Source organism: Hippoglossus stenolepis, chromosome 2, assembly GCF_022539355.2.
Source record: "Hippoglossus stenolepis isolate QCI-W04-F060 chromosome 2, HSTE1.2, whole genome shotgun sequence".
Lineage (NCBI taxonomy): Eukaryota > Metazoa > Chordata > Actinopteri > Pleuronectiformes > Pleuronectidae > Hippoglossus > Hippoglossus stenolepis.
In genome coordinates, this window is record NC_061484.1 from 500886 (window position 1) to 527645 (window position 26760).

General features: G+C 41.1%; 1 protein-coding gene across 2 annotated transcripts in view; it reads left to right on the forward strand.

Annotated features, from left to right (window-relative positions):
- The first annotated feature begins 910 nt into the window (after nt 1-910).
- The window catches only part of LOC118119959 (microtubule-associated tumor suppressor 1 homolog), a 69911-nt gene continuing 44061 nt past the window's right edge, over nt 911-26760 (forward strand). The window contains exons 1-4 of one of the 2 annotated variants that reach the window (XM_035174467.2): nt 911-1178; nt 10029-11514; nt 11604-12047; nt 17110-17338. In XM_035174467.2, coding sequence (XP_035030358.1) covers nt 10360-11514; nt 11604-12047; nt 17110-17338 — 1828 coding nt within the window. In that variant the 5' untranslated portion in view covers nt 911-1178; nt 10029-10359. The remainder of the gene's footprint in view (nt 1179-10028; nt 11515-11603; nt 12048-17109; nt 17339-26760) is intronic. The other variant, XM_035174478.2, reaches the window with a different exon arrangement.

Genomic DNA, 26760 nt, shown 5'->3' on the forward strand with positions numbered 1-26760 from the left:
GATATTTACAATCAGAAGCATATTAAAATTCACAGGAAAACCTAGCATGTCCACATTACTGTGAGCAAGATGGCTTCTTTTCTTCTGGTTTCTTCAACATAAACATTCCCGTTTCCTCGTCAACTACAGGGGTGACTCAAATTCAGACAGTGCCCTCTAATGGTGTTAATAAGAATACCCAGCTACAGATTGTTTATTTCATTTGTTCACCGTTGCCTTTCTCGGCTTCAACTCCTGTCTTCGGCTTCATTATCAAATTACACTGGTATCTTTGCCCCTTTCTTTTTTAGTCGAAAACCTCCTTCTCTGGTTCCCCCTAGACTCTTGCAGCCAATAACAGGGAGGGGGACACGCGCTGCCTAGCAATAGCCAATCCAGTTAGTTGGGCCGGTCAGTTCAGGCTACTCCTACTTTTTTGGAGGTGGAGGGTGACCCTGAGGGTAAGATTACCTGGCAGCCTCAGCGTGCAAACACACACACACACACACACACACACACACACACACACACACACACACACACACACACACACACACACACACACACACACACACACACACACACACACACACACACACACACACACACACACACACCTTCCTCAACGACAAGTGCGGGAGGGGATTGTTCACACACTCACAGAGGAGCTGTGAAGGAAAATGTACGTGTGTGTGTCCATTGAGGAATGTCTTTTCTCTTTTCTCAAAGTCAGAAACAGCAGTGTATAATGTTACACACACAGACACACACAGACACACACACACATACACAAACACACACACTATTCTTTCTTACTGAAGCACTGAGCAGCATGTTCATGTTTCAGAACCAAAAAGGGAGGTGTATCCCTCCTTTTTCTCTCCCTCCCTCTCCTGTCTCCTCCCTCCTTTCAGCCACCGTCACTGCATGCGCAGTCTTTCCTTGCCTGTGTGCTCACACACACTTAGACACAGCCGTGATGGAATAAAATAAGAGGCAAGGAGTGTTATGTAGTGCAGCTAGGGATGTTTGTTTGTCCGTGCATGTGTGTGTGAGGAGGAGGAGGATTGTGTGTCAGGACTGACAGCTGAATGTATGTCTGTTTGAAGTGAGGAGTCCATTCGAGCTGAACAGGCTTCCAGGATTTTTTGCTGGACGTGTTTTGCAGCAGTGCATTCCAGAAAGAGGGAAACAGACAAGTAAGATTTATCTATGGCACCAGATTTATACCAGATCAGCACATTCATGAGTGAGCATTCTGGAACATACATTATTTCTTCTGTAAAGTAAATGGTCTCTGCCCTTTGAGATGTTTGACTTCTTTGCCAAACAAGTCAGTCATTACAAACTAAATTGTGTAATGGTTGATCTTTTCCAGCCAATTGACTTCAATGACTCTACTTAGCAAATTTTCTGTACAGTAAATAGTATAGTTATAACTATTATCTTGTAGTAAATGCTTATTTTGTCAGTGTCTCTTCATTTGGAAGTCATTTCCTGTTTCTTTTTTTTTACTTTTACTGTTACTGTACAGTCCAAGACAAATTCCCACACATTTTTGGCCATGAGAAGAGGTTTTAAGTTGGGGATGCTGAAGTGGGAGGAGCATTTTTGCGTGTGTCAGCGCTTATTTCAATGAAAAAAATCATAATGGGTGTCTCTCCATACGAATACAACATAGGCCCACAGCAATGCCAAAAACACAACAAATACCAAAAAGCAGTAGCAATGTCCATACAACAGAAACTCAGTAAAACAAATGCTATTGAACAATAATAGCTATTTTTTGCACCTGTATATAGATATATATAATGGAGAGAGGAGCCTCTTACAATTTCATTGTAACTGAGTATGATGCCAATATAAAAACCTTGAAAGTGGAATCTTAACTGCTCAGCAGCGACTAATATCCAAATATGCAAAGTTTTTTGTGATGATTATCAGGTATTGACAGTTGATCATTAAACTGCTGGGTGGTAGCTTATAACAAACCAAATATGTTTACCTTGAGTTGCAAGGCAGGTGCTCCAGTAGTTATAACAGTTCAAATGTGGCCTTACGCTCAGGGGTTGTGGAAATTAGGAGTCTCTTCTCTCGTCGCCAAATCACTATTGCTGCATTGTGCGCCACTGACTCTGGCTCCATGGTTTGGCAAAAGCGAGCCGGGTTCTCCTCACATTTGGAGCGGTGCTGGGCATTTTCAAACCTGTTTGCAAGGCACAGGTTTCAACCTGGCAGATCATCTCATCCACAGCCTGCATCATCCCGGAGTTTGGCTATGCATTCTGTGAGCACACTTACGTATTCAAGCGAGCGAACCAAGGGTACTTGATTTGGATCTCTGCAGGCTCTTGGCAACTGATTCGCAGGGCTAAAAAATTGCTAGTGTCACAATTCAGCTCATTCAGCTTCATTCATCATTCAGTTCACCTGTCACTCACCCCACCTGCCAGTCACTCAGCCTGTCAGTCCCGCACATCTCATCACTCCAACTACATTCACCTGCGCACATACCTGCTCCTCATCAGTAATCAAGCCACTATTTAAGCCCCAGTCACTCACACACACAGTCATTGCCAGATTGTTCTTTGCCATGCAGGACTCTCCAGTGTTTCTTCTCGGAGTGATCACCCATTGGCGACCCTGCCTATACCTGCCTTGCCTAAATCCTGAAAAACAACTCAGCCTTCTGTCCCTGACAACGAGATCTGCTTCAGCGATTCTTGTTTCTGCCTGTGTGTTTTCACTTGGAGACACTCCACTATGAGTGTTTCTACTCCTCAACCTGCACTCGCCTGTGGTAAAGATCACAGACACATCTGTGTGACTTTCTCTGATCATCTGCCTGCTATCTCCAACGGTGTGAATTCCCGCACCGAGCTGTGCTCCTGCTCCGCTCACTCCTCACCTGATCCCTGTGTCGACTCGTTCAGCTCGAGTCCTCTGTTTGAGCCCAAACCCCCAGAGATTCCTTTTACTTAACTTTCTGATCACCTGCCTGCCTTTCCCAGTGTCTCCTGGGAGCCACCTTAAATTGCTGATTCTCTAATTATAAAGGAAACACTCAACAAAGTTCATGGGCCTGAAAATATACAATGAGGCATATGGCTGCTGTCAACAAATTGCAAGTTGGATGAAAACTGCTCTGAAGTGTATTAGTAGTAGTATTAGTTGTTCCATAAGTAATTAATCATTTTATTAGTTGTGTCATCAGTTAATCCATTAAATCTGGATTCAGATGAATTGGCTACAATATCCTCCTTGGATAGCATGAGCAAACTGTTGATGATTTAGTCTTGTACAGTATCAGACATCCAATTGTCTGTTCTCCTCATCTACTCCTGATCTTTTGGAAGATCACAAGTGCAGTCCATCATCACTTCCTAAAGTATTCCATCACGTATGACATCACCCCTTAAAGCGATTCCCCTGCTTCCCAGGAACCTGATGGACCTTCTGTTTGGCATTTGGCACAGTTGGATTGTCTGCCCTTAAACCATCTTCCATCAAGCAAAACACACAACCTGATCACTCTCTCTCTCTCTCTAATGAAGCCACTTCCATGTAACAAACCCTTGGTGTAAATGCACGACTGAAAGTTACTTACCCAAAACGTCTGGCAGGAAAGTTGAAGCTGGATGGCTGGAAAGGCTCCTCAAATGCCGAGCTTGACAGCTGGTAGCAGTGGCAACATTCTCTACATCCAAACGAAAGTAATAGGGAGCACATTGAGCTGCTCTTCTGGGCAGGCTTGACTTCAGTTGTGCTATTTTACTTAAGTTTTTGTGCCATTATTATGTTACATTTAGCTAGCTATCACTGCTACAGTAGTAAGATGCAAATTTACAAATCCTAACATAAAGTTGACATTACCCACCCTCCTCTGCCTGTGATTGGCTAGTGATTGTTGACTTTGTTGATTGGATTTGTTAGGTTTAGGCAGGAGGAGTAGAATGAGTCATTCCAAGGCAGAGTAGAGCTGGTCATGTCAATGTTATAGAAAATTAACATCTCAGCACCACCAGGGGTTGCTGCAGCGCATTCAGCACCCCCACCCCCGCAGACTTCCATATAAAAGTAGTTTGGATGCTGGTTGAGGGAACAAGAGGTGAGGTCAGGTTGATGGCACTGTGGCAAAACTGAACACATAAACTGGTGACATAGTTCTTCCCCTGTTATCTTGAAGCAAGTGGGTGTGATGGTTTCCAGATTCTTTGTTGAGATGATTGCACATGTATGTACATTATGTACGTATCGTCTAACCTGAATGTGGCAGAATTGTGGTCGTCTTTTGTGTGAATGATGTTTATTACTATACTTATTTTGGATGCCTGATATTACTATTGTTGGTTCATGGATAAACTGTCAAATATGTTTTTTTGATTAAGGATATTTAATGTTGAAGTCATTCCAGAATTTTTATTTAAAGTAACCAGTAGACCAGTATGATTGAATTAAAATGTTCATGTGATTTTATGAAACATAGTAAGCAGTCATGAGGTACTGTAGTAATGTTACAAGACAGAGTAACAAAATGCTTTGCACAGTCTACCATCTATAAGTTGTTTCAGGTCCCAGGTGAGAGTGACTGTAAAGACTGATAGATTAATGACATAACCTGCTCATGATTTAAGTTTAGTGGCTGGAGGTGAGGTGTCACTGTTCCCAGAGGAGGCTCAGTCTGTATAAACAGGATCACACAGTGGTTTGGAGAGCAGTGGTACATCCAACGGGCCACACAGGGTCTACCTTGAGGCCTCGTAGGAGCTGTTTTCAATATTTTAATGATGATTGGAAACTCTACAAGTTGCCACTTACACAGTGTAGCCACTGTAGAGCTCTGACTCAGTGTGAACATTTCTGACCATATATGGGCAGATCTGCTCCTGTATTTCAATGATGGAAAACACTTAAGTGAGTGCCAGAATCAATTCCGGAACCTCTCGTTTTTTGATCGGCTGCGTTCCAGTACCTATTTACACAGATCCAGTAACTGTCTAGGATCAGAAAGTAGTGTGCAGCTAAACATTCATTAAGGAGATGAAGGTGATTTACGCACAGTACTGGCCCAAGAATGCAAGTGCGATGTGTGGAGAGACTGAAGTTGAATTGCTGTGTCAGCGCTTATACATTGACAGTCTCTGCGCAGTCATTTGGGCCTACAGAGTGTGCAGAGACTCCAATGGAAAAGACATCCCTGATAAACCAAAGGAGCTATTTGTTGTTATCAACAGCGTTCCCATTTCAAGTGCGTATGAGTGTGGATTTTTTTTAAATGAACTTGATTTGCACCCAAACCGTGCCTCTCTGACTGGCTTAATTTTGAACATTGTGTTACATTGTAGCACAATATATATGTGTAAACTGTGGTGTAGTAAAGTAGAATAAATTCTGAAGTAAAATACAGTAGAGTTTCTCTCTGTGGGAAAAAAATATCTTGTGACGTTTTTCTCAAACAAAGAACCAAAGAAAACAACAGAAACAACATCCTACTTGGATGACAACAATCATTGTTGTACAGTCAACAGTGTCCTGCTGCACAATATTTAAATATTAACCGATCAAAGTGCACTCTGGCACTCTTTAGCTTTCTACCTGTTAAACATTCACTGTTTGCTGCATCCTGCAAGAGGGATATTCTGTGTTGGATGTTAGCTGCCATACATAGAGAAGTAGAGAAGTGTCAACTGTGTGAACTCAAAACAATCTAATAATGTCATAATAAAAATAAAGAAATTCATACAAATACATAATAATAATAATAATAATAATAATAATGTAATGAAACAATAGTAATATTAAATTGTTTTGTTTTCTTCAGGTGTGAAGCATCTGGCAAATGCAGGGGGTGATTGCATAGCATGAGATAGCTTGAAGGAGATGTTTTCCTGGACCTTTCATCTCTTGTTAATATTTAATAGTAATTGCTCTTAGTTGTGTGCTCACAGTACAAAGAAACAACTTAAATGTAACAGACAGACAGTCATGAAGAAATACAGCATCCCAGATGCAGCTGCTGAAATGTTCACTGAATATAGTCTAACCATACTGAAACGACCTCTTTCTCACACTACATGGTCATGTTCAGATTGTCTCTTTTAAAAATTGTATTTTATGTAATTTTGGCAGCTCTAATGAATCAGTAGACCATAGTTTGAAATCATAAACACTGTGCTATGCTGTCAGTGAAAAACCACCTTGTTATTTACAGAATTTTGATTCTGAAAATCTGTACCTATAACTAAATAATACTGTGTGTTGTTGTTTGCCGTTTAATAATGCTGGCTTTTATGGATCATAATAAATTCCCTTGGTTAAACAGGAGATATGAAAATATATTTTACCCATATATTAACCCTGTGAGAATATACTGTAGGTTCATATTGAACCTACAGTATATTCTCTTTAATAAGTAAAAAAAATATATAACATAATCAATGTCAATGTCTAAATAGTCATCTATAGAATATTTACCATACTGTATTAATCTTTTCATTGTGCATGATCAGATTTCTTTGTGCTGCGCATCTGCTGACATATTGCAGTTAGTAAAACAATATGCATTGCATCTGCTTTGGTAAACTCAGTGGACTTGTTGTCCCATAGCTATTCTCCAATTTTTTTATATTCTTACTATTTCTAATGTCTTAATTTACTTTGTATCGGCTGGGTCAACTCCCACATACGGTGGCCCTGAGAGCTCAACGCACTGCAACTTAAGAAAACACATGCAAGTGGACAAAACACAAGCAAATTAAGAAAACATCTTCATCAATTTGACAACACAACACATTACAGAAACGCACTACAATTACAGAAACGCGATGCAAATACAGAAACGCGGTGCAAATACAGAAAGCGACACAGGAGCCACAGGAGCCACAAATACATCCAATACATCCAACAAATTCAGTTCCACAAAATGGACAATACATTGCCTGGAGAAAAGGAAGAATGTGAATGCTAAGTGCTGTTAATTACTCACAAACAGGGGCTTGCTTGTTAGCGCTGTTTATTCAGTTTAACAGGAAAAAACGGCACGTCTCTAGCTCAAACCATTGAGGAGTCATGACGCTCTAAAGACAACATGATATTTGAGATGGCCCAGTGGGTCTCAGAGGGTTAACAGTAGACATCTGCAGTAATAAAGTTTATTATTTATTAAAATAACCCAAAAATGTTTACAGTTTAGCTAATTTTCCAATATCACTGACGGACACCGACTTTAACAACTCCAAACTGTAGCAGCAACAACAACCGGACGTCTCCATCACTTTTAGGTGTCCTCTGGAAACACTTCCGTTGTCGTTTTCTGTAATTGCAACGCGTTTCTGTAATTGCAACGCGTTTCTGTATTTGCAGCGCGTTTCTGTATTTGCAAAAAAAAAAAAACTGTGCTAGCAGACTTGGATGTGATACAGGCTTGGGCTCTAAGGCTGTGAACTTCCCCAGTAAGTGCACTCCAAGTAGAGGCAAATTAGATGCCACTGTGATTATGGCGGAAACAGCTGCGGGCTAACTATTGAATCAACTTAAGGGGGTACGGAGATAGATATCCTACAAAAAGGATGTTGGACATGTTGGAGAAGGAGAAGGCCAAAAAGGAAGTTTTGGCTGGACGGAAGATCAAACAGCTAAAGATATGGGAGTATATAATAGAGAGTTATGTAAAACAGTGATGTGGCATGTCAGACCTTTCTGGATATTAGAGAATGCCTGTGTAGAATTAAAACTGCTTAAGATTAAGCACAGAAATAAGGGAGTATTATATCACATAGATAGTAAGTATAAATGCAGCATACAAGTTTTCACAGACGGGTCAAAGGATCCAGGAAGAGATGCAATAGGGTCTGCAGTTTCTGTACCAAGCCGTCTAGTGTAAATAAGTAAGAGAACATCAAATTATTATGCAACTGAAATGGCTGTCTTGATTCTGTGTCTATGCTTGTAAGCATATAAGTGGGGACAGCAGGATCTGCTGGATGAAATCTTATTTTCTAAAACAAGATTGGTTAAATAAGGGAAAAATATCATATCCATGTGGGTTTCAGCACAGTTGGGTATCAGGGGAAATTAAGCAGCAGATAAACTTGCAAAAGCAGCAGTCAAAAAAGGAACTGTGGAGGTCAACGTAAAATTAGCAATATCAGAGGGCAGCAGTGTGTAGAAGAAAACAATTCAACAGTGGCAACAACCCTGGGACAGTTTAACTAAAGGAAGACATCTACATTTCAATCCAGAATAGGGTTAGTATATCAAGAAGTAGGGGCACAAGACAGAAAGAACTGTAATATTAAGCAGGCTGAGAATTGGAGATAGTAACCTCAACAGTACACTTCATATGATGGTCAAACATCCAATGGATATTTGCGACCAATGTCAAGAACCAGAAACAGTAGAACACATCCTCATATCATGCAGGAAATCTACAAGAGAAAGGGAAGAAAAAGTACATTAAAACATAGAGATCGTCAGTAAGGAAAGAAACTGTTATTAACATTTTTAAGGGAGACTGGACTGGACAGATGACTTTAAAATAAATAGTAACTAAGGAAGAATGAAAACTAAAGGGATCCAACACTTTGGTGGTGTATGCAATTTAGATTTTTTTTTTGGCCCATTTGCCCATTCTTGGGTAAATAAAACAACAATTTGTATAATTTAGATGAAACACACTAATGAAAACATCACTAGGATTATTTTATATTAAATTTCTGTCAATAGATCCCTTTCACCTAAATCTTACACACTTGACCTTTAAGCAGCTTAGTGTTGTGTGTGTCTACCTAGAAGTGAGTCTCATTTCTGTGTCGCCCAGGGACTGCTGTCATTACTGGAAAGTAGCCGTGGAGCAGTGTCCTCGATCTGATCGGCTTTATATAGCTGCTCCTCTCTTTTCTTTTTGTCTCTGACCCACATACACACACAGTGGAGTTTGAGTTTGGTGTGTTAAAATAGGTTTCAACTGAACGTTGTATAGACTTTAGACTGAAACTGGCACATAGTAGAGGCCCAACAGTAACATTTTATTCAAACAAGTTGCACCAAATTATCCACACACTCATAGATATCAGTTCCCTTTATATGTCCGATTTTTTTTTATTAAGATCTATGCATTATTACATGAGAAATTTATGATAATGTCAAAAAATGCCCATCTCACAGTGTTAAGGAAATTATAACAAGTTCCTGATCCACCCCTTTGTCCAGATCTACCCCAAAATCAAAGAGATTCTTCCTTGGCCATTACTCCACCCTCCCACCCAATTTCAATAACATCGGTTGAGTAGTTTTTGTGTAATCCTGCTAACAGACAGACAGACAAACAGCAACAATAATATAACCTTCAATGACCTTTCACTTCCAAAAAGAGTGTAACTTGCTGTGACTTGTCCTAACACTCAATTAACATGCCTGTTCATCACAAAATATTTCAAGAGCTTGTAATTGTTCATACTTGTTGCCGTGATCAGCAATGCAATTAATTCTGTAAGTTGCTGATTACAGCCTGCAGAGGGCAGCATTTCTGTATGAATGGATGTGTAAATGGATGAATGGCAAAAGCTAGTGTAAAGCGCTTTGAGTAGTCAGAGCCTAGAAAAGTGCTACATACATACAGACCATTTACCATTTTACCATTTCTCAACAATTGCCATCAGTGTGCAAACACTGGGCTGCTTAAACAGATAACAGAGTGGGGCCTCAAAATGGTAAAATATGATGAACATAAAAGTAATAATTATTTAAACATTCATTGTGACAATAATTATTATGTTTTTCATCAGTTACAGGCGTCAGTTCCCAAATATCTATCAACAATTTACAGTATATGTGGAAAAGGTGTAGCCATTTTCCACATATACTGCCCATAGTCTGATGCGTTTCAGGTTTTTCAGCTGCTTATTCAATGTGACCATTTCTGTCAGTATTGTTGTTTTTTACCATTATTGAGAGGAAACAGGCTCATTGTCTAGGCTTGAATGTGATTTGACTGATTTCAAATGTTTTAGTTCAAGCTTTTCATTTCTTTTCTTCTTTCTCTTTTTCAGATTCTTTTGGCATCATTCCTGGAAATGTGGAATCTCCTTTTCATATAAGATGTGAGGATCAGTCTCTGAGCTCTTGAAAGGGAATTTTTCCAAATTATTTCTGCACTGAACTCCACATGATGACTTTTGGAGGTAATGCAGCATATTAGTGCAACTGCAACTCCATGACATACTAAAAATATTATCAGAAAACATGTGTGGAAATCCAAAGCTTTATGCAGAATGAAGAGGACATTATATCAGACATTATTAAAAGGAGGATTTAAGCTGGAAAAAGTTCTATCCTTTGTTCTTTCACAACCAACTGGTCCTCTGCCTTCCTGGCCCAGAGATGAGTGTTTCAGAGCCCAGTGAGAGTTTGCCTGTTGGGGGGAAAGTTGGATCCTGCATGAGGCTCCCTCTTCACAGTGCAGGAGACCAAAAGGGGAACGCTTTCTCTGTTTCCCCTATCTCCTCCTCCTCTTCCTCCTCCTTTCTGGAGGAGATCTCTCCTCAGACTGTGCAGAGTTTGAGCAGCCTCAGTGGGGGTTGGACTGACAGTCCCCTGGACTATGACATGTTTGAGGTCATCCTGACAATGACAAAGATGACCCAAAAGGACAAGACTACTGACGTAATTTCGAAATTGGTTCCAAAGGAAAATAGTGAAGCTGATGATAATAATGACATCTCAGTGGGAAAGGAAAAAACAGCACTAGAAGAATCAAATGCCAACTCTATGTCTGTTTACCTGGAAGCCAACAGTGGCGAGTACTGTCAAGACACCTGGAACAATAATGACAACCTGACTCTGGCCCTGTCGCTTACAACAAACAACTGTAGTTGTGGTGATAATGATGACCTCAGCAGTGGCAGTGAAAGAAGGCATGACTGCTCAACTCTAGATTCAGATGCAACAGAAGCTCCTGATGATGATGAAGATGAAGAGGAGGCTTTGTTTCTGTCTGTGAGTTCTGACACCTGTGAACAGAGGAACAGCACGGCCCTCACATGCTCAACAAGTCAGCTCAGCACTGGCCTCCTGATCCCAGGTGGCTGTGCTCCAGTGACGGAGCTCCAGACAGAGGTCACCGTGTCTATGGTTATCGATGACGGTGAGAGGCTAGAACTGGTGTTAGAAGAGCCTGTGGCCACCTGTCCTGTTGACCTACCAATGGACAGCCAAACAGAACCTCCTACTACTGAGGACCGTAGTGAAAACATCCAGATATCAACATCTTATCCGTCTACCAATCCTACACATGATTCGAAGGAAGACACATTTCCCGAAGACACTGAAAGTGCAGTGGGCTCCAAACCCACCCGCCCCAACACCAGTCAGGCTGCCAGAGCAACAAGGACCAAACCAACCCCTGCTCCCTGGACCACTGCCTCCACAGTCATCAAACCATCCAGTGTGGAGGCAAAGAGAGTTTCCAAACTAAAAACTGTGAAGGCTAAAGTCCGGTCATGGCCCATCCCATCCCCACCTAAAACACCCAGCCAGGTTGTGTAGGGTTACTGGAAAATGTCCATATATCAGGATTTGTACACTCAATCAATGTGCCTAACATTTGATATCTCTCTTCTACTCAGCAGAAAAATTCAGCTCCAGCTAATGGAAGGAAAGCTGTTCCCAGGAGGGAGGAACCACAGACTGGGGTTATGGGTAATAGTCAAAGGTCATCTGCAGATCCAGTGTCTACAGTGCTGAAACCCATCAACGGAAAGAGCAGTAACCTCAGAACCATCCTTAAGACAGCAGCCAGTGACTCTGCTGAGCCAGAAAAGAAGAGCAGAGCTGTTAGTCAAAAGATCTCTACTTCGTTCAGCTCTCTTGGGTCTGACGTGTTTGAGGAAGGACCTGTGGACATTCCCAGGAAGGTTGTCCAGGAAGTGCCTGATCAACAGGGAACAGCTGAGAGTGTGAAGACATATCTAAGTGAGGATGCTGGTGAGGATTCTGTGGATGACCCAACAGAGGTTACAGAGGAGGTCATAATGACAGAGGCTGTGGAGAAACCAAGGATTCAAAGCAGGGTGAGCATATTGAGCATGTGAGCAAATTCTGTTTTATTTGAACTAAGCCTCTCTGCCTCAGCTCATGTGTGCAGTGACAGCTGACATACAGTATTGAAATGTTATCTTTATTTCAAATGCCAATGAGTAATAAAAAAACTGTTCTGGTTTTAGATGCAAGTTATGCAAGTCATTGTGAAATAGATTTGTGTTGCACTATGTGGAGTGTGATATATATATAAAAATATCTTCAGGATTGTTATTTTTAACATGAGCTCAGTTTGTACTAAGGCAGGGTGAACTGCATGAGCATTAACGGGTTAGAGGTAGGTAGGTTTAGGCTGGTTGGTATAGGTACATAGCTAGAGGCATCCAATATATAGGGATGCAATCTAAAAGCTAACTAATAACCTGACATTTATCAAAGAGCAGTGATCTTGGATAATCTGATGAATCTGATTATACCAAGTTGTGTTGTTGTGGTATATTATACTTTTCATGCTGCTTTGTAAGTGGTTAAAATGTGCAGTGTGTTATAAATGAGGGAGTGGTTCATGAACACTAGGTGCACTGTCTCTGGTATGTGGTTTTTAAAGATCCACTGAGCCAGTGACAGGTTTAAAACCTGCCCCAGCGTTCTCTATAATTGGCTGCCTCAGGGTTTGTCTTAGCACAGGGTGTGTCACAGGTCAGCTCTGCTACACATACAGTAACCTTTATAATATGAGTGTTTTCTGTGCATCAGCATATACTTAAAGGTCACTGGTCATCACAAGGACCTGTTTGGTCGTGGTTCTATTTGCGGCCTCTAACTACAGTAGTTAAATCATCAAAGAATCTGTCATTGAATTGTGTAAATGATATAGTATCACATTAACAAATAAATCAAATATACTTAACATGAAAATATATCTTTTCCATGTATTCCATCATTGTGTAATATAACCTCTGTTGACTTTATCAATCAATCAATCAACTTTTATTTGTATAGCCCATAATTAGAAATCACAACTTGTCTCATAGGGCTTTAACAAGGTGTGACATCCTCTGCCCTTAACCCTCAACAAGAGTAAGGAAAAACTACTAAAAACCCTTTTAACATGGTAAAAAGAAGGTAGAAACCTCAGAGAGAGCCACATGTGAGGGATCCCTCTCCCAGGACGGACAGAAGTGCAATTGATGCCACGTGTAAAGGAGAACATCAGAAAGATAAGGGTATTTGCAGCATTGATTAGAATAAACACTTTGTAGCATAATGGAAGGTCAATGAATTGATGGATTATTGTCAGTAATGGTCGAGTATCTGAGTAGAAATAATGTATATCAAGCAGTCTTGTTGTAATCATAGTCCACGGTCAGCAGCCACCATGATCAGGATCCACTATCACGATCGGATGCCACCATAGTCCATAATCATGATCCACTGCCGACATCAGGATCCACCATCAGCTGCCACCTCGATCGTGGTCCACCACCACTATCAGATGCCAACACGATACAGGATCCACCATACAGGATCCATCAATATGATCACGATCAGACAGCACGATGCAGGATTCCGCCATTACGATCACGTTCTCTGGCCCACCATCATAATCAATGATGTGGCCGCAGCCGCGGCCCTGGACCTGCAGACGATAAGGCAAAGGGACTCAGGGGAAGAAGGAGTGAGAAGAGGAAGGAGAAGCTGGAAAGAGAAGCTCCGTGTGTCATGTGTCCCCCGACCTTCTCGACCTATAGCAGCATAACTAAGAGCAGGTCCAAGACAAGCCTGGACCGGCTCTAACTATAAGCTTTATCGTAAAGGAAGGTTTTAAGCCTACTCTTAAACGTACAGATGGTGTCTGCCTCCCGAACTGAAAGTGGGAGATGATTCCACAGGAGAGGAGCTTGATAGCTGAAAGCTCTGACTCCTACTCTACTTTTAGAGACTTTAGGGACGACAAGTAAGCCTGAATTCTGGGAGGTCAGTGCTCTAGTGGGTTGATAAGGTACTATCAGCTCTTTGAGGTATAATGGTGCCATATTATTAAGGGCCTTGAAGGTGAGGAGGAGAATTTTAAATTATATTCTAGATTTAACCTGAAGCCAGTGTAGCGAAGCTAATACAGGAGAAATGTGGTCTCTTTTCTTGGTTCTTGTCAGGACACGTGCTGCAGCATTTTGGACAAGCTGCAGAGTCTTTAACGACTTACTGCTGGAGCCTGATAATAAGGAATTACAATAATCAATTCTGGATGTAACAAAGGCATGGACACATTTTCTGCATCTTTTTGAGAAAGGACATGTCTGATTTTTGAGATATTACGCAAGTGGAAGAAGGCGGTCCTAGAAATTAGTTTTAAGTGAGAATTAAAGGACAAATCAGGATCGAAGATCACTCCCAAGTTCCTGACTGTTTCATTGGAATATCATTAGATAATGTGTCGCTAAGGTGTATTAGAATCTCTATTTTATCTGAGTATAATAAGAGAAAATTGCGGGTCATCCAGGTTTTTATGTCCTTGAGACATGGTTGGAGTTTAGTTAATTGATTACACTGTTCAGGTTTTATTGACAAGTATAACTGGGTGTCATCCACATAGCAGTGGAAATTTACCGAGTGTGTCCTGATAATGTTTCCTAGTGGAAGCATATATAATGAGAATAAAATTGGGCCGAGCACAGATCCCTGTGGAACACCGTGGTTAACTTTGGTGCGCACAGATGACTCATCATTAATTTGCACGAATTGGAATCGATCTGAAAAATAGGATTTAAACCAGTTTAGGGCAGTTTCTTTAATGCCAATTAACTGTTCTAGTCTCTGTAATAAAATGTGATGGTCAATAGTGTTGAATGCTGCACTAAGATCTAACAGAATGAGGACAGACACAAATCCCTGATCTGAAGCTATTAGAAGGTCATAGGTGACTTTTGCCAAGGCTGTCTCCGTGCTGTGATTGGCTCTAAACCCCGACTGAAAGTCTTCATATACATTACTTTCCTGGAGAAACTCACACAGCTGATTGGCTACAACCTTCTCTAGGATTTTAGACAGGAAGGGGAGGTTGGATATCGGTCTGTAGTTGACTGAAGCCTCCGGGTCCAGGGTGGATTTTTGGAGAAGGGGTTTGATTACAGCTAATTTAAAGGACTGTGGTACATATCCTGATGATAATGACAGATTGATTGTGTTCAGTAACGTACTATTTATTAGGGGCAGGATTTCTTGAAGTAATTTTGTACGAATGGGATCTAAGATACAAGTTGTGGGTTTGAACATGAGATTATTTTGGTCAGCTGATCAAGGGTGATCAGAGAGAAGCTTCCTAAATAAATAACAAGATTCTCAGCTGTTTCTGAGATTTCTGTTATTGATGTATTAGTGTCAACTGAGGGCAGGAGATGGTTGATTTTATTTCTAATAGTTAAAATGTTATCATTAAAGAAGATCATAAAGATATTGCTATTTAGGGATCGAGGAATACTGGGTCCGGTGGAGGTGTGACTCTCTGTCAGCCTGGCTACAGTGCTGAAGAGAAACCTGGGGTTGGTTTTATTTTCTTCTATTAATTTGGAGTGGTAAGCAGCTCTTGCTTTGTGGAGGGCCTTCTTATATGCTTTAACACTATCTGTCCAGGCTAGGTGATTTTCAACATGGTTGCTGGAGCGCCCCTTCCTTTCTAGTTTTCTTGACCCTTGTTTTAATTCATGTGTGTTGGAATTATACCAGGGAGCTAATTTACTATGTTTTACACGTTTCTTTTTTAGAGGTGCTATGGATTCTAATGTTAATCGTAATGAGTTTACAGAGCTATCGACAAGATGGTCAATCTCAGTGGAGCTAGGGTTTTTAAAGAATTTGTTGGTTATATCGACGGATAATACAGGTTTAAATGTAATTGGAATTATTTCCTTAAATTTAGCTACAGCACTATTAGGTAGACATCTAGAAAAGGTGGCATGTATTCTGATAATGAGAAATCGAAGATTAATAAATTATGGTCTGATAGAATCGGAGAATTTATGGATCCTGTTTAGTGTGATGCTGGTCATATGTGATGTTGTGTGTTTGTTTTGCCTGTGATTCAAGTCAAACAAGGTCAAAACTTAAAATCCGCAAGAGATTGTTTCCTTTCCCCTACCTCCGTCAGTTGTGCACTCTGATCATGCACAGACTGTGTATTTCATCAATGATGACTTGATGATATAATTTTGGCTCAGTACGTGATGTGGCATGTGTTAAGCTGTCTGGGTGGTTAGAGTAGATTTTCTGATGACCTTCTCTGACTTCATTTATTTTTTGGCTGCTAAGAGTTCCACGTGTGCTTTAATACACCCTATATCATTTCATATTAGCAAACAGAGTATCAGTTCGGCCCAGCTGAGCAGACAGCTACCACATCAAGTACATGCTGTACATGGTGTATAACAGTTATTCATGAGCTCAGCTTTTTAACTCTGCAGGAAAAAAGGCACCTTCATCTTCTGTGAACGATCTCTGCCTACTGTTCTTTGTCTTTGGCTGAGGAGGTGAATGTGACAGTGCTACAGGCTTTTTGAATGAAAAAACATCAGGGATTTTATATTAAAATGTCTTGACCCAAGTATACATTTTTTTTTTCATTACACAAAGGGCTGAGCAATGAGTTGTAGTCTGAAAAGACTGGGAAAGATGCCAGACCCTCATCCACAAACTCACTCCATGTGTGCTGGTGTTTACAGAGGGGGGTAGGAATGGGAGTGGCTGAGGCCCAGAGAGAGAGAAAAAATTGTCTTGGTCAGAGCCAGGATTCTCAGGGGGAATGTAAAACACAATAGCAACTAACTTTTTTTTTACCTCTCTGGTGGTTGTAGCACATACTCCAGCTTTTCCTTTTCCCTATCTTTCCTTTTCTCTCTCTATTTTCCTCCCCCTCTGTCTTAACACACACTCTCTTAGTCACTCCTCCCCTCTGCTCCCTCACTGCCTTTCGTCCTTCCCTCCGTTCACATTTCTGAGTCTGAGCTAAGAATGGCTAACACCATGGTCTCGGTGCGCAGCTCCAAGCTGGGACCCCTCGCCTGGGACACTGTCACTAAACATCAGCTTTTTTTACAGAAAGTCTCCTCCAAACTGGTGCCCAATGCCAGGCTGCAGGGGAAAGGCCCTAGGCTGGATAAGGCCTCTGGACCAGCTCTACCTCCAGGCTCAGGGACTGGACCTCCAGGACGGGGGAGCACCGGGCCCAAGCAAGCCCAGTTTGACGGCTCTATGTTAGAAGAAGCTCGGCAGAGCAGTGGGGGTGGATCTCCAACAAAAGTGAGGCAGACCCAAAGTCAGAGCCAGGGTGAGTTAGCATGTTTTCTGTCTGTATGTAGAGATTTTCAAACTTTTTCAGAGCAGAACCATACTTAATAAAAGCTGAAGTAAATACACAACAGCATGCGGCAGATGGACTGTGCATCTGTACTACCTGTGTGTGCGCGTGTCTGTCTGTCTGTCTGTCGGTGCATGCATGCATGTGTGTGTGTGTGTGTGTGTGTGTCTTGGAAGAAAAACTCAGGAAATGAGTGGCCTGACACTGCGCAGCTGCGAGTGGTCCACACTGTCCACACTTTGTCACAGACAGTGAACAAATCGCTGATGGACAGGCATGCACCAGTACTGGTGTGTGTGCAGCTGGTGAATTTTTTTCTCTTTATGTTAAGTGTGCATCAGCTGTAATGTTGCATAAGAGAGGAACAGTTCAGAAAGTACAGATGACGTACTGCAGCAGCAGGGACTTGCTGGTGGCGGGATCTCCAGAGAGCAGGATGTTTACCTCTGCATGGAAGAGGCCACGGCCGGTCTGACTGAAGTCCTTATGGGTGTGTGTGTGTGTATGTGTGTGTATGTGTGTGTGTCTGATCCATTCTTCCATCCGACATTCTATCCATGCATCCATGCATCCATCAGTCCATCAGTCCATCAATCAATCAATCAATCAATCAATACAAATTTGATTTGTATAGCCCATATTCACAAATCCCAAATTTTATCATCAGGTCACCCGGGAGTCCAAGTGAATTTTGCCAGATGTAATATTATTCCCTACGGGCAGTCCTGATATATCGCCTTCACAAAAACGTATGGTCACTGTGACCTTGACCTTTTGAACTTCGACTAACAAAATCTAATCAGTTCATCCTTGAGTCCAAGTGAATATTTGTAACAAATTTGAAGTAGTTCCCTTGAGGTGTTCTTGAGATAATGTGTTCACGAGAATGGGATGGACGGATGGACAGACGAACAACCATCACGATCCACCATTACAATCACGATCTATTATCATGATTTATTATGGCGATGCACCATCACGATCCACCATCACGATCCATGATGTGGCCGTGGTACCATATCATTAAGGTCTTTCTAGGTGAGGAGGAGAATTTTTAATTATATTCTAAATTTAACAGGAAGCCAGTGTAGTGAAGCTAATACAAGAAAAATGTGATCTCTTTTTCTAGTTCTTGTCAGTACACGTGCTGCAACATTTCGGACAAGCTTACTGGTGGAGCCTATAATTAAGGAACTTCAATAATCAAGTCTAGAGGTAACGAAGGCAACTAATTTTTCTGCATGTTTTTGAGACAGGTCGTGCCTGGTTTTTGCAATGTTACGTAGATGAAAAAAAGACAGTCCTTGAGATATGTTTTGAATTTGAATCAAAGGACAAATACGTATCAAAGATAACTCCCAGATGCAATCCAGAGTAGCTATATCATTAATGCATTACTGAGGTGTTTAAGGCCAAGTATTACAACTTCTGTTTTGTCTGAGTTTAAATAAAAACATGCATGGAGTTTAGTTAGTTGATACTTTCCTCTGTTTTCATAGATAAGTATACACTGTAACTGGATATCGTCCACATAGCAGTGAAAATGTATAGAATGTTTCCTGATAATGTTTCCTAATAGAAGCATGAGTAAGTTACATAAATATGGGCCGAGCATAGAAACCTGAAGAACCTTGTGATTAACTTATGTTGGCACAGGTGACTCATCATTTATTTTCACATATTAGAATCAATTTGATAAATAAGATTGAAACCATCTTAGGGCGGTTCCTATAATGCCGATTAACTGTTCCAGTCTCTACAGTAAGATGTGATAATCAATAGTATCAAGTGCTGCACTAAGATCTATCAAAACCTGGACAGAGACGAGCCCTTTATCTGAAGCTTTAAGAAGGTGATTTGTGACTTTTGCCAAAGCTGTCTCTGTGCTGTGATGAACTCTAAACCATGACTGAAAGTCTTACATACAGTACACTGCTCAAAAAATGTAAGGAAACACTTAAATCACACATCAGATCTTGATGAACCAATTATTCAAGTTGAAAATCTTTACTGATGTACATACAATAATTTGTTGAGAACAAAATGATGCAACAATGGTCAAAATAAATCAGAATCATTAATCCATTGATGGCTGGATTCACAAGCAAACGGAAATCAAAGTAAAAAATTGAAATCACAGTCTGATTCAACTATCAAGGCAACTCATAATGATGAGTCGGCGGATGGTGTCCTGGGGGATCTCTCCCCAGACCTGGATCAAGGCATCAGAGAGCTCCAATACATAACTAGGTGCTCAATTGGATTTAGGTCAGGGGAACGTGAGGGCCATCAATGCCTTCGTCATCCAGGAACCGCCAACACACTCTGGCAGTGCTCCTCCTGTTACTCCTCACACAAAGGAGCAGATATCGCTCCTGCTGCTGGGCTGATGCCCTTCTATGCTTGGGGGTGGCCGAGAGTGGCCGTGGCCACCTCAAGCTGAATCTTGGCCACAATATAGTGGCCACCCCACCCCACGCAACACGTCACAGCCGTCAGTGGTTTCCCCCGTGCGGAACCTTCCTGCACTGGCACAGTCACCCTGCCAGACATTTAACCTGCACGCACATCCTGTGAGTGATCACTATAGGCTAAATTCATCACTATGAGCAGTTGATTATATAAAAGAATTGTGAAGCTTATTTATGATCCCAGAACCTGAGGGGAAAGTAAAAGCGCACACACAGACTCTGCTGCTCTCTCTCTCTCTCTCTGTGTGTGTGTGTCTCCCTCTCGCTACAGTTTAAAGTTGATTTGTTTGTCGCCACAATATCAACACTGATCATCACATCATCATCAATAATCAATACTTTTATTCATGAGTTACAGCTTTCTTCAGAGCAGCGCATTCATCAGCCGTCTCGCTCGCTCTTTTCCTCTCTCTCTCTCTCTCTCTCTCTTCCTTGCTCTCTCTCACAAACGCACACACACACACACACACAAACAAACAGTGTGATCGGACACATGTGTAAACTCAGTCTGGGTAAAGACAACAGACTTTGTAAACTTAGTAAATGTATGTATTTAGTGTCACGCTCGGTTTGGCTCGACACGGTTGGCGCAGCGTACGGCGCGAATGAGGGAGCCACAAGAGGAGCGATAAATTGGAATCACACATTAACACTGTAAGTGGGCTCCCTGGTGTCTGCCCTGGACCCGGTGGCGCTGCGGCCGGTCTCTGCGACCGTAGCCAGGGACTGTTTATGTTTATTTATCGCATGTCATATGTCATTGCAATATTCTTCTTCTGCTGGTAAGACATTTGTCGATGCAGCTCTCGTGCTGAAGCTCTTATGCAGGCTCTCGCGTCGCTGCCTTTTGGAAGGTTTTAGCAGTCTGCTCCAGGCAAACCTGCTTGGAGGTTGGAAGAGTTTGGTTAGGCAGAGTTTCTCCCTGGCTGGGTGATCTGGAGAGCTACACCTCTCCTCCAGGAGAAGTGAGAGAGAGGGAACTGGGCTTATATTGGCCTGATGACCTCATGGGTCATGGGGCCCACAGTGACCAATAGTGGTTGAAAGTTGTGTTCAGGGGCAGTTTTAACACCTGAAGTGTGAAGTTGAAGCACCCTGGGAGACTGAGTTCTAGAGGCTCTCCTTTGTCTTTCGAACAAAGGAAACATGTGGTTACAGGCTTTGGCTACACATTTAGGCCCAACTATTGTTCACAAATACCAACAGTATATTGCACTACATTTGGACATTTGTGTAGTGTAAGCGTTGCCTTTATATAGCCCCATATCTTCTACTCAAACACATTTTTATGTTCATGTAGTGATTTAGTGATTTTTAAGCCACCCCAGAATTATCACAAGTTCCATCCTGGCCACCCCACTGAAAATGTTCTGGCTCCGCCACTGCTTCTATAGCCCTGTCCAGCTCTCCTTGTGTCGTGGCCGGTCTACTGGTATCTCCCCCATCCTCTTGAGACTGTGCTGGTAGACGCAGCAAACTTTCTTGCGACCGCACGTATGGATGTGCCATCCTAGAGGAGCTTGACTACCTGTGCAACCTGATTAGGCTTCAGGTACAGCCTCATGCTTCTAGTAGTGACAATGACACTAGCAGAACACAAATCTAGAGAAGAATCAGTCAGGAACGATAAGGAAAGAACAATTGTCTGTGGCCACCACATGCAATACCGTTCCCGTTTTAGGGGTTGACTTGCTTTTGACTCTTCATTACACCTGTTGTCACTTTCATTTGCACCAAAGCAGGTGAAATTGATTCACAATCACTTGTGCTTCCTAAATGGACAGATTGATATCCCTGAAGTTTAACTGATTTAGTGTTATACTGTGACGATTAAGTGTTCCCTTAATCTTTTGTTCACACATCGACATCTCCTGGATTTCTACGGACTTTATACAAGGACACCAGGCAGATTAAGTCTGCAGAAACTGCAGAGCATCTTACTCTGGTATTTGTGTTCATACATGCACCTCATCTGGAAAAAATACAGAGGAACTGTGGTGTTTAGTGCATGTCTGAAAGCAGCTTTAATAACATGTAGTCCAGTCAAGACAATAAAGGTTATCACATTATAGTCTGATAGAACAGGATTATGTGGAAGCACAATTTAATGTTTAATTTTTATGCCATATGATAAAACAAGGTCATGGGTGTGGTTAAAACAATGAGTAGGTTGATGTCCACACTGACTTAAACCAATTGAGTCTAATACTGATTGAGTCTAATATTGAAATAAAGGCTATCATTATCAATGTCCACATGAATATTAAAATGACCTACAATAATAATAATAATTTCAGAATAAGCCCCAGGAGCATGGTAACCGACAGCAAATAGAATTGGCTGTTGTGTTTTCCGAGATGGGCGTGATAGACTTAGAACAAGGCTTTCAAATGAGTTATAGTTTAGTTTTATTATCGAGATTAAATCATAAACTGTAGTTACAAATACAAACTCAACCTCCACGGCCAGAGTCTCGAGAAATGTGAGTATTTAGGGGGAGAATGTTGATCTAGGTTGTCTTCAGGGTGCAGCCAAGATTAGAAATTATTTTATTTACTAAAACAGCCTTGGATGACAATGATCTTTTGTTCAAGATTCTACATTAAATCATCTTGCTTTTTTGTTGTATAAAATGTTATTAGGATTTTATGTGGAATTCCTCCTCTTCCTGCTTTTTTAAATTTAAATAATTAGTTATGATGGTTACAGTTTTGGTGAGGGACCAGGGAATGCATTACGTCAATGACAGGTCTTCACAAATATAGTATGGCCAGTGTTCGTGTGTGTGTGTGAGAGAGAGAGAAACCAGATCTTGCTTCTTGTACAAGTCACATTCTGATGGACAAAAACTCATTTGTCCTCATTGCTGATACACAGGAGAAAGACGCACCCCTTATCTCACACTGAGATTGCCATCAATGGTGCCCTTTGAATGTCATGCCATTTTGAATTTTGTACGGACTCATTACTCTTCATTTTAATGCACACTGCAGCCTACGGTTGTCTATTCTGTTTGCTGTGCTGATTTATACATTGACTCCACAGTTGAAGTCTGGGTTTGGTAATGTCAATCCATCATTTGTGGTGAATGCAAGGCACAATACCTGCTATGTTGCATATAAACTCTTACAGAGAGGACTGAGGCCTGAGAAAGATGACATAGTTCCTAAACTGCATATTATAACTCACAATGTGTTACTGCTTGTCATTCTATAGGCAGGTAATGTAACAAATCAGTGGCTCCTTCTGAAGACATGACAGAAGAACTGATCACTCAGTGTTATATAAGACTAAAATCTTATTTCGGTAGGAAGCTAAGTTATCCTCTGATATGTCTGAGTTGACTTTAAAGTGCACGAACATGAGGGGGACATGAAATCTGTCATGTCAGTCATGAAAGCAACCAAGGGCTCATGCTTGGCATGTGATAGGCCATGTCCTTAAATACCTGACATTACTACTGACCATTCCCTGTCAGTTTCTTCAAACAGCCATCATTTCCCCCTCATGTCCGTGCACTGTAAAGTCAACTCAGACATATCAGAGGGATAACTTAGCTTCCTACTGTCAGTTACTATAATTTTCTAGAGTCATGCAGTTGAAAGCAGAATCATGTCCTGTTCGTACTTTCATGTGCCTTCATAGAGTCACTAAAATACCCAGATTGGTGTAATCAGATGATTTTGTACATATTACATGTGTGTTTTTGTGTGTCAATCGTAAGCACGAGGAAGATCTACAGTAAGCCAACTCTTACCTAAGTTTTTTCTGTAACTGAATGCATCTGATCTCTCCTCTGGCATGTCAGAACCAAAGCCAAATGAAACCAGATGTTTCCTGTTGGCTTCAGTCATAGTACACGTTTTATTACTGATCTACATTCACCACCAGGGACACTGTGTGTGTGGGTTTGTTTTACTACATTTGTGGGGTCCAAAAACCAAGAGCCCACTATACCAGTGGAGTCCAACCATTGACTCCAACCACTTTGTAGGGAGCAAAATATTGGACCTCACAGGTTTAAAAGACTATATGATGTATGGGACTTTGATTAGGGTTAGGGACCGAATTAGGTTTAGGTTAGGTAATGGTTAACATAGTTAGTAATGCATTATTTAATTTGCCAGTACCCACAAAGATTGTATTACAATGGTGTGTGTGTGTGTGTGTTTGTGTATCTGTCTTTATTACCCACCCCCCACTCCCTCCCTCTCTCTCCACCTCCTCATTGCAAGACAGGGCTCATGTTTGTAGAAGTGTAAGTCAAAGTACGGGAAAGTTTGAATTAATTTATTTCTGTGGACAAATGTCCACAATCTTTGTCAGTTATTCGGACAAAATGAGTGCGAAGTAGGATAACTTTGATGTGTAGTTATTAACATGTTTGTTGGACTGTCTGTTTTAATGGGTGCCAGTGAGTCTTCATGCCTGAGACAGGAACTGTCACATGTCCTAAGTGATTTTGGGTCCTGTCACTGCCAAAGACTGCTCAAGTGCTATTTGTATTTGATGGTATTTCATGTATGTTAAGCCTGCTCCTCAAGCTGTAATGTCACAGTATCATTCAGTCAAGGCGTATTCATGTTAACCCTTTGTCCTGAATGAAGTGGGGACACCAGGAACTCAGCTGTGGTTTTGTTTTTTCTTTTACTTCTTTAAGTTAATGCGCCATCACAGTTAAGAGTGTGGTTTATAATTAGAATCTTACATAAGTAATTCTATTGTTGTATCAGAGGAACGTGTTGACACTGATTACCGTTTTCTATTCAAACGTGTTTTATGGTAAAACAGCTTCCTGCTTTTGCGTTTCTCAAAGTCAGATTTGAACAGGCTCCATGAAAACCCACAGCTCAACCCATGGACTTGAGTTTTATACATAACTCATGCGCATGTCCTTACCTTAAGGGACAAATAGGTGAAGGAGGAATGAAGCATGTGATAAACCAATAAATTAACTTAGCTGATCATAAAGAAGGAGGCAGAGGCAACAATACATTGGGAAGCACTTAGCCATTATGCTAAAATAATAGACTGTAATATTGTTCTAGTACATTAGAATTTGAACAGTACCAATGTCAGATTTCTTGCAGCCCGGAAAACCACTACAAGCAGGCTCAGTGTTATTTTTTAAACTATATGAGACTATACCTGACAGCCATTGCGTCCAAAAGGATCACATGGTCACCGTAGAAGAGGCCATTTCAAAAACCTTAGTGTCCACCCACAAATTGATGTCTGGCTTAAAGGTGACAGAATTAACACTGTAGCAACCTGTCCACCCATGGCAGCAGTCCTGATGTAGTTGGGACAAGCAGGGCTGCTGGGGCCTCCATGCTCAGCTGGAGATCAGGCTCCATATCCTCATTGTCATTTAAAACATCCTTGTCCAACACAGACTCTAAATATGACACGAGTGATGTCTGGAAAATGACACCGAACAATGTGAAATTATATATGTCATACTTTTGGTGGCTGTAACAGTAAACCTTAGATTAACCTGAACCTAACCTTATGTCTAAACAATCATTTACATTATGCCTTGTTTTTTATCAACATAAGGAAGACAAGTTCTCATAATTTCAATGACATAATGCAATCCCTAGCCTCTTACCCTAACCTTAACCATTACAGCTAAATGCCTACTAACCAAATTCTAACCATAACCCTAAAACAGCCTTTTAAAGTTGTGAGAACAAACACACACACACACACACACACACACACACACACACACACACACACACACACACACACACACACACACACACACACACACACACACACACATTTAATGGAGGGAGGATAATTCATTTTGCTTTGGTCTGAGGAAAGAACGTTATAATTCAGGCCACAAAAATGATGATAGACATTGTATTTCACATTTCCATAACTATAGAATCCTGAAAACTTCTCTTCATCCACTAGATACCAGGAAGAGAGCCACTTGTGAGGACAACATAAGTCAATTCAATAAAAATTGCAGTGAACAGAAAAAAACGTGTATATAAATTGTATGTAATGCGACTACTATTTGCCTTTAAAACCGCACTAGTTCACCTCAGTCGGTACACTTGTGCACAGTTGGTTGTTCCAAGCATCTTGGAGAACTTTCCACAGTTCCTCTGTCTCAGTAGCCCCATCAATACAGGCTGAGTTAATACTAATATATTTAAGTTTAGTTTAGTTTACCTGGTTTCCACACTACTGGAGTTTTCAAAACGCTAAAACTCTGCTAAAACATTGCTGATCAGGGACGGACTGTGACTAAAAAACAACCCTGGACTCTGACCGAGCCCAGCCCCCGGCAGCGCTGCCTTAATCTTAATTCATGATATTATCCAGGGTATCACATGTTGTGCATATGATACCTTAAGCGTGAGACCCTTAAATGGTGTGCCTTTGGGCATTCAATAAATGTGGTTATCAGAAAAAATATTGAATATTAATATTAAATTATTAATATTAAATAATAACTTTATTTTGTTTAAATTTACCTCGGGACACCACCCTTCAAAGGAAGGGAAAAGATAGCTACAAATTTGGAACTCTGATTAATAATTAAATTAATAACTATAACCAAAATTACCATATAGATAGTTAGCAAAGTTGAAGGATATAGAGTTCTTGACAGTGTAGAGGTTGGCAAAATTCACACTTATGCAACATTAATGAAGACATTAATGAAGACATCAAAACATTTGTTGAAGAAAAACATTTACTATGAAGATAATAAAAGTATAAAAACACAAACTACTAAAGGTGTACTTACTAAATACAGATGTGTGTGTGTGTGTGTGTGTGTGAGTGAGTGAGTGAGTGAGTGAGTGTGTGAGTGTGTGTGTGTGTGTGTGTGTGTGTGTGTGTGTGTGTGTGTGTGTGTGTGTGAGTGTGAGTGAGTGAGTGAGTGTGCTTTCAAAATGG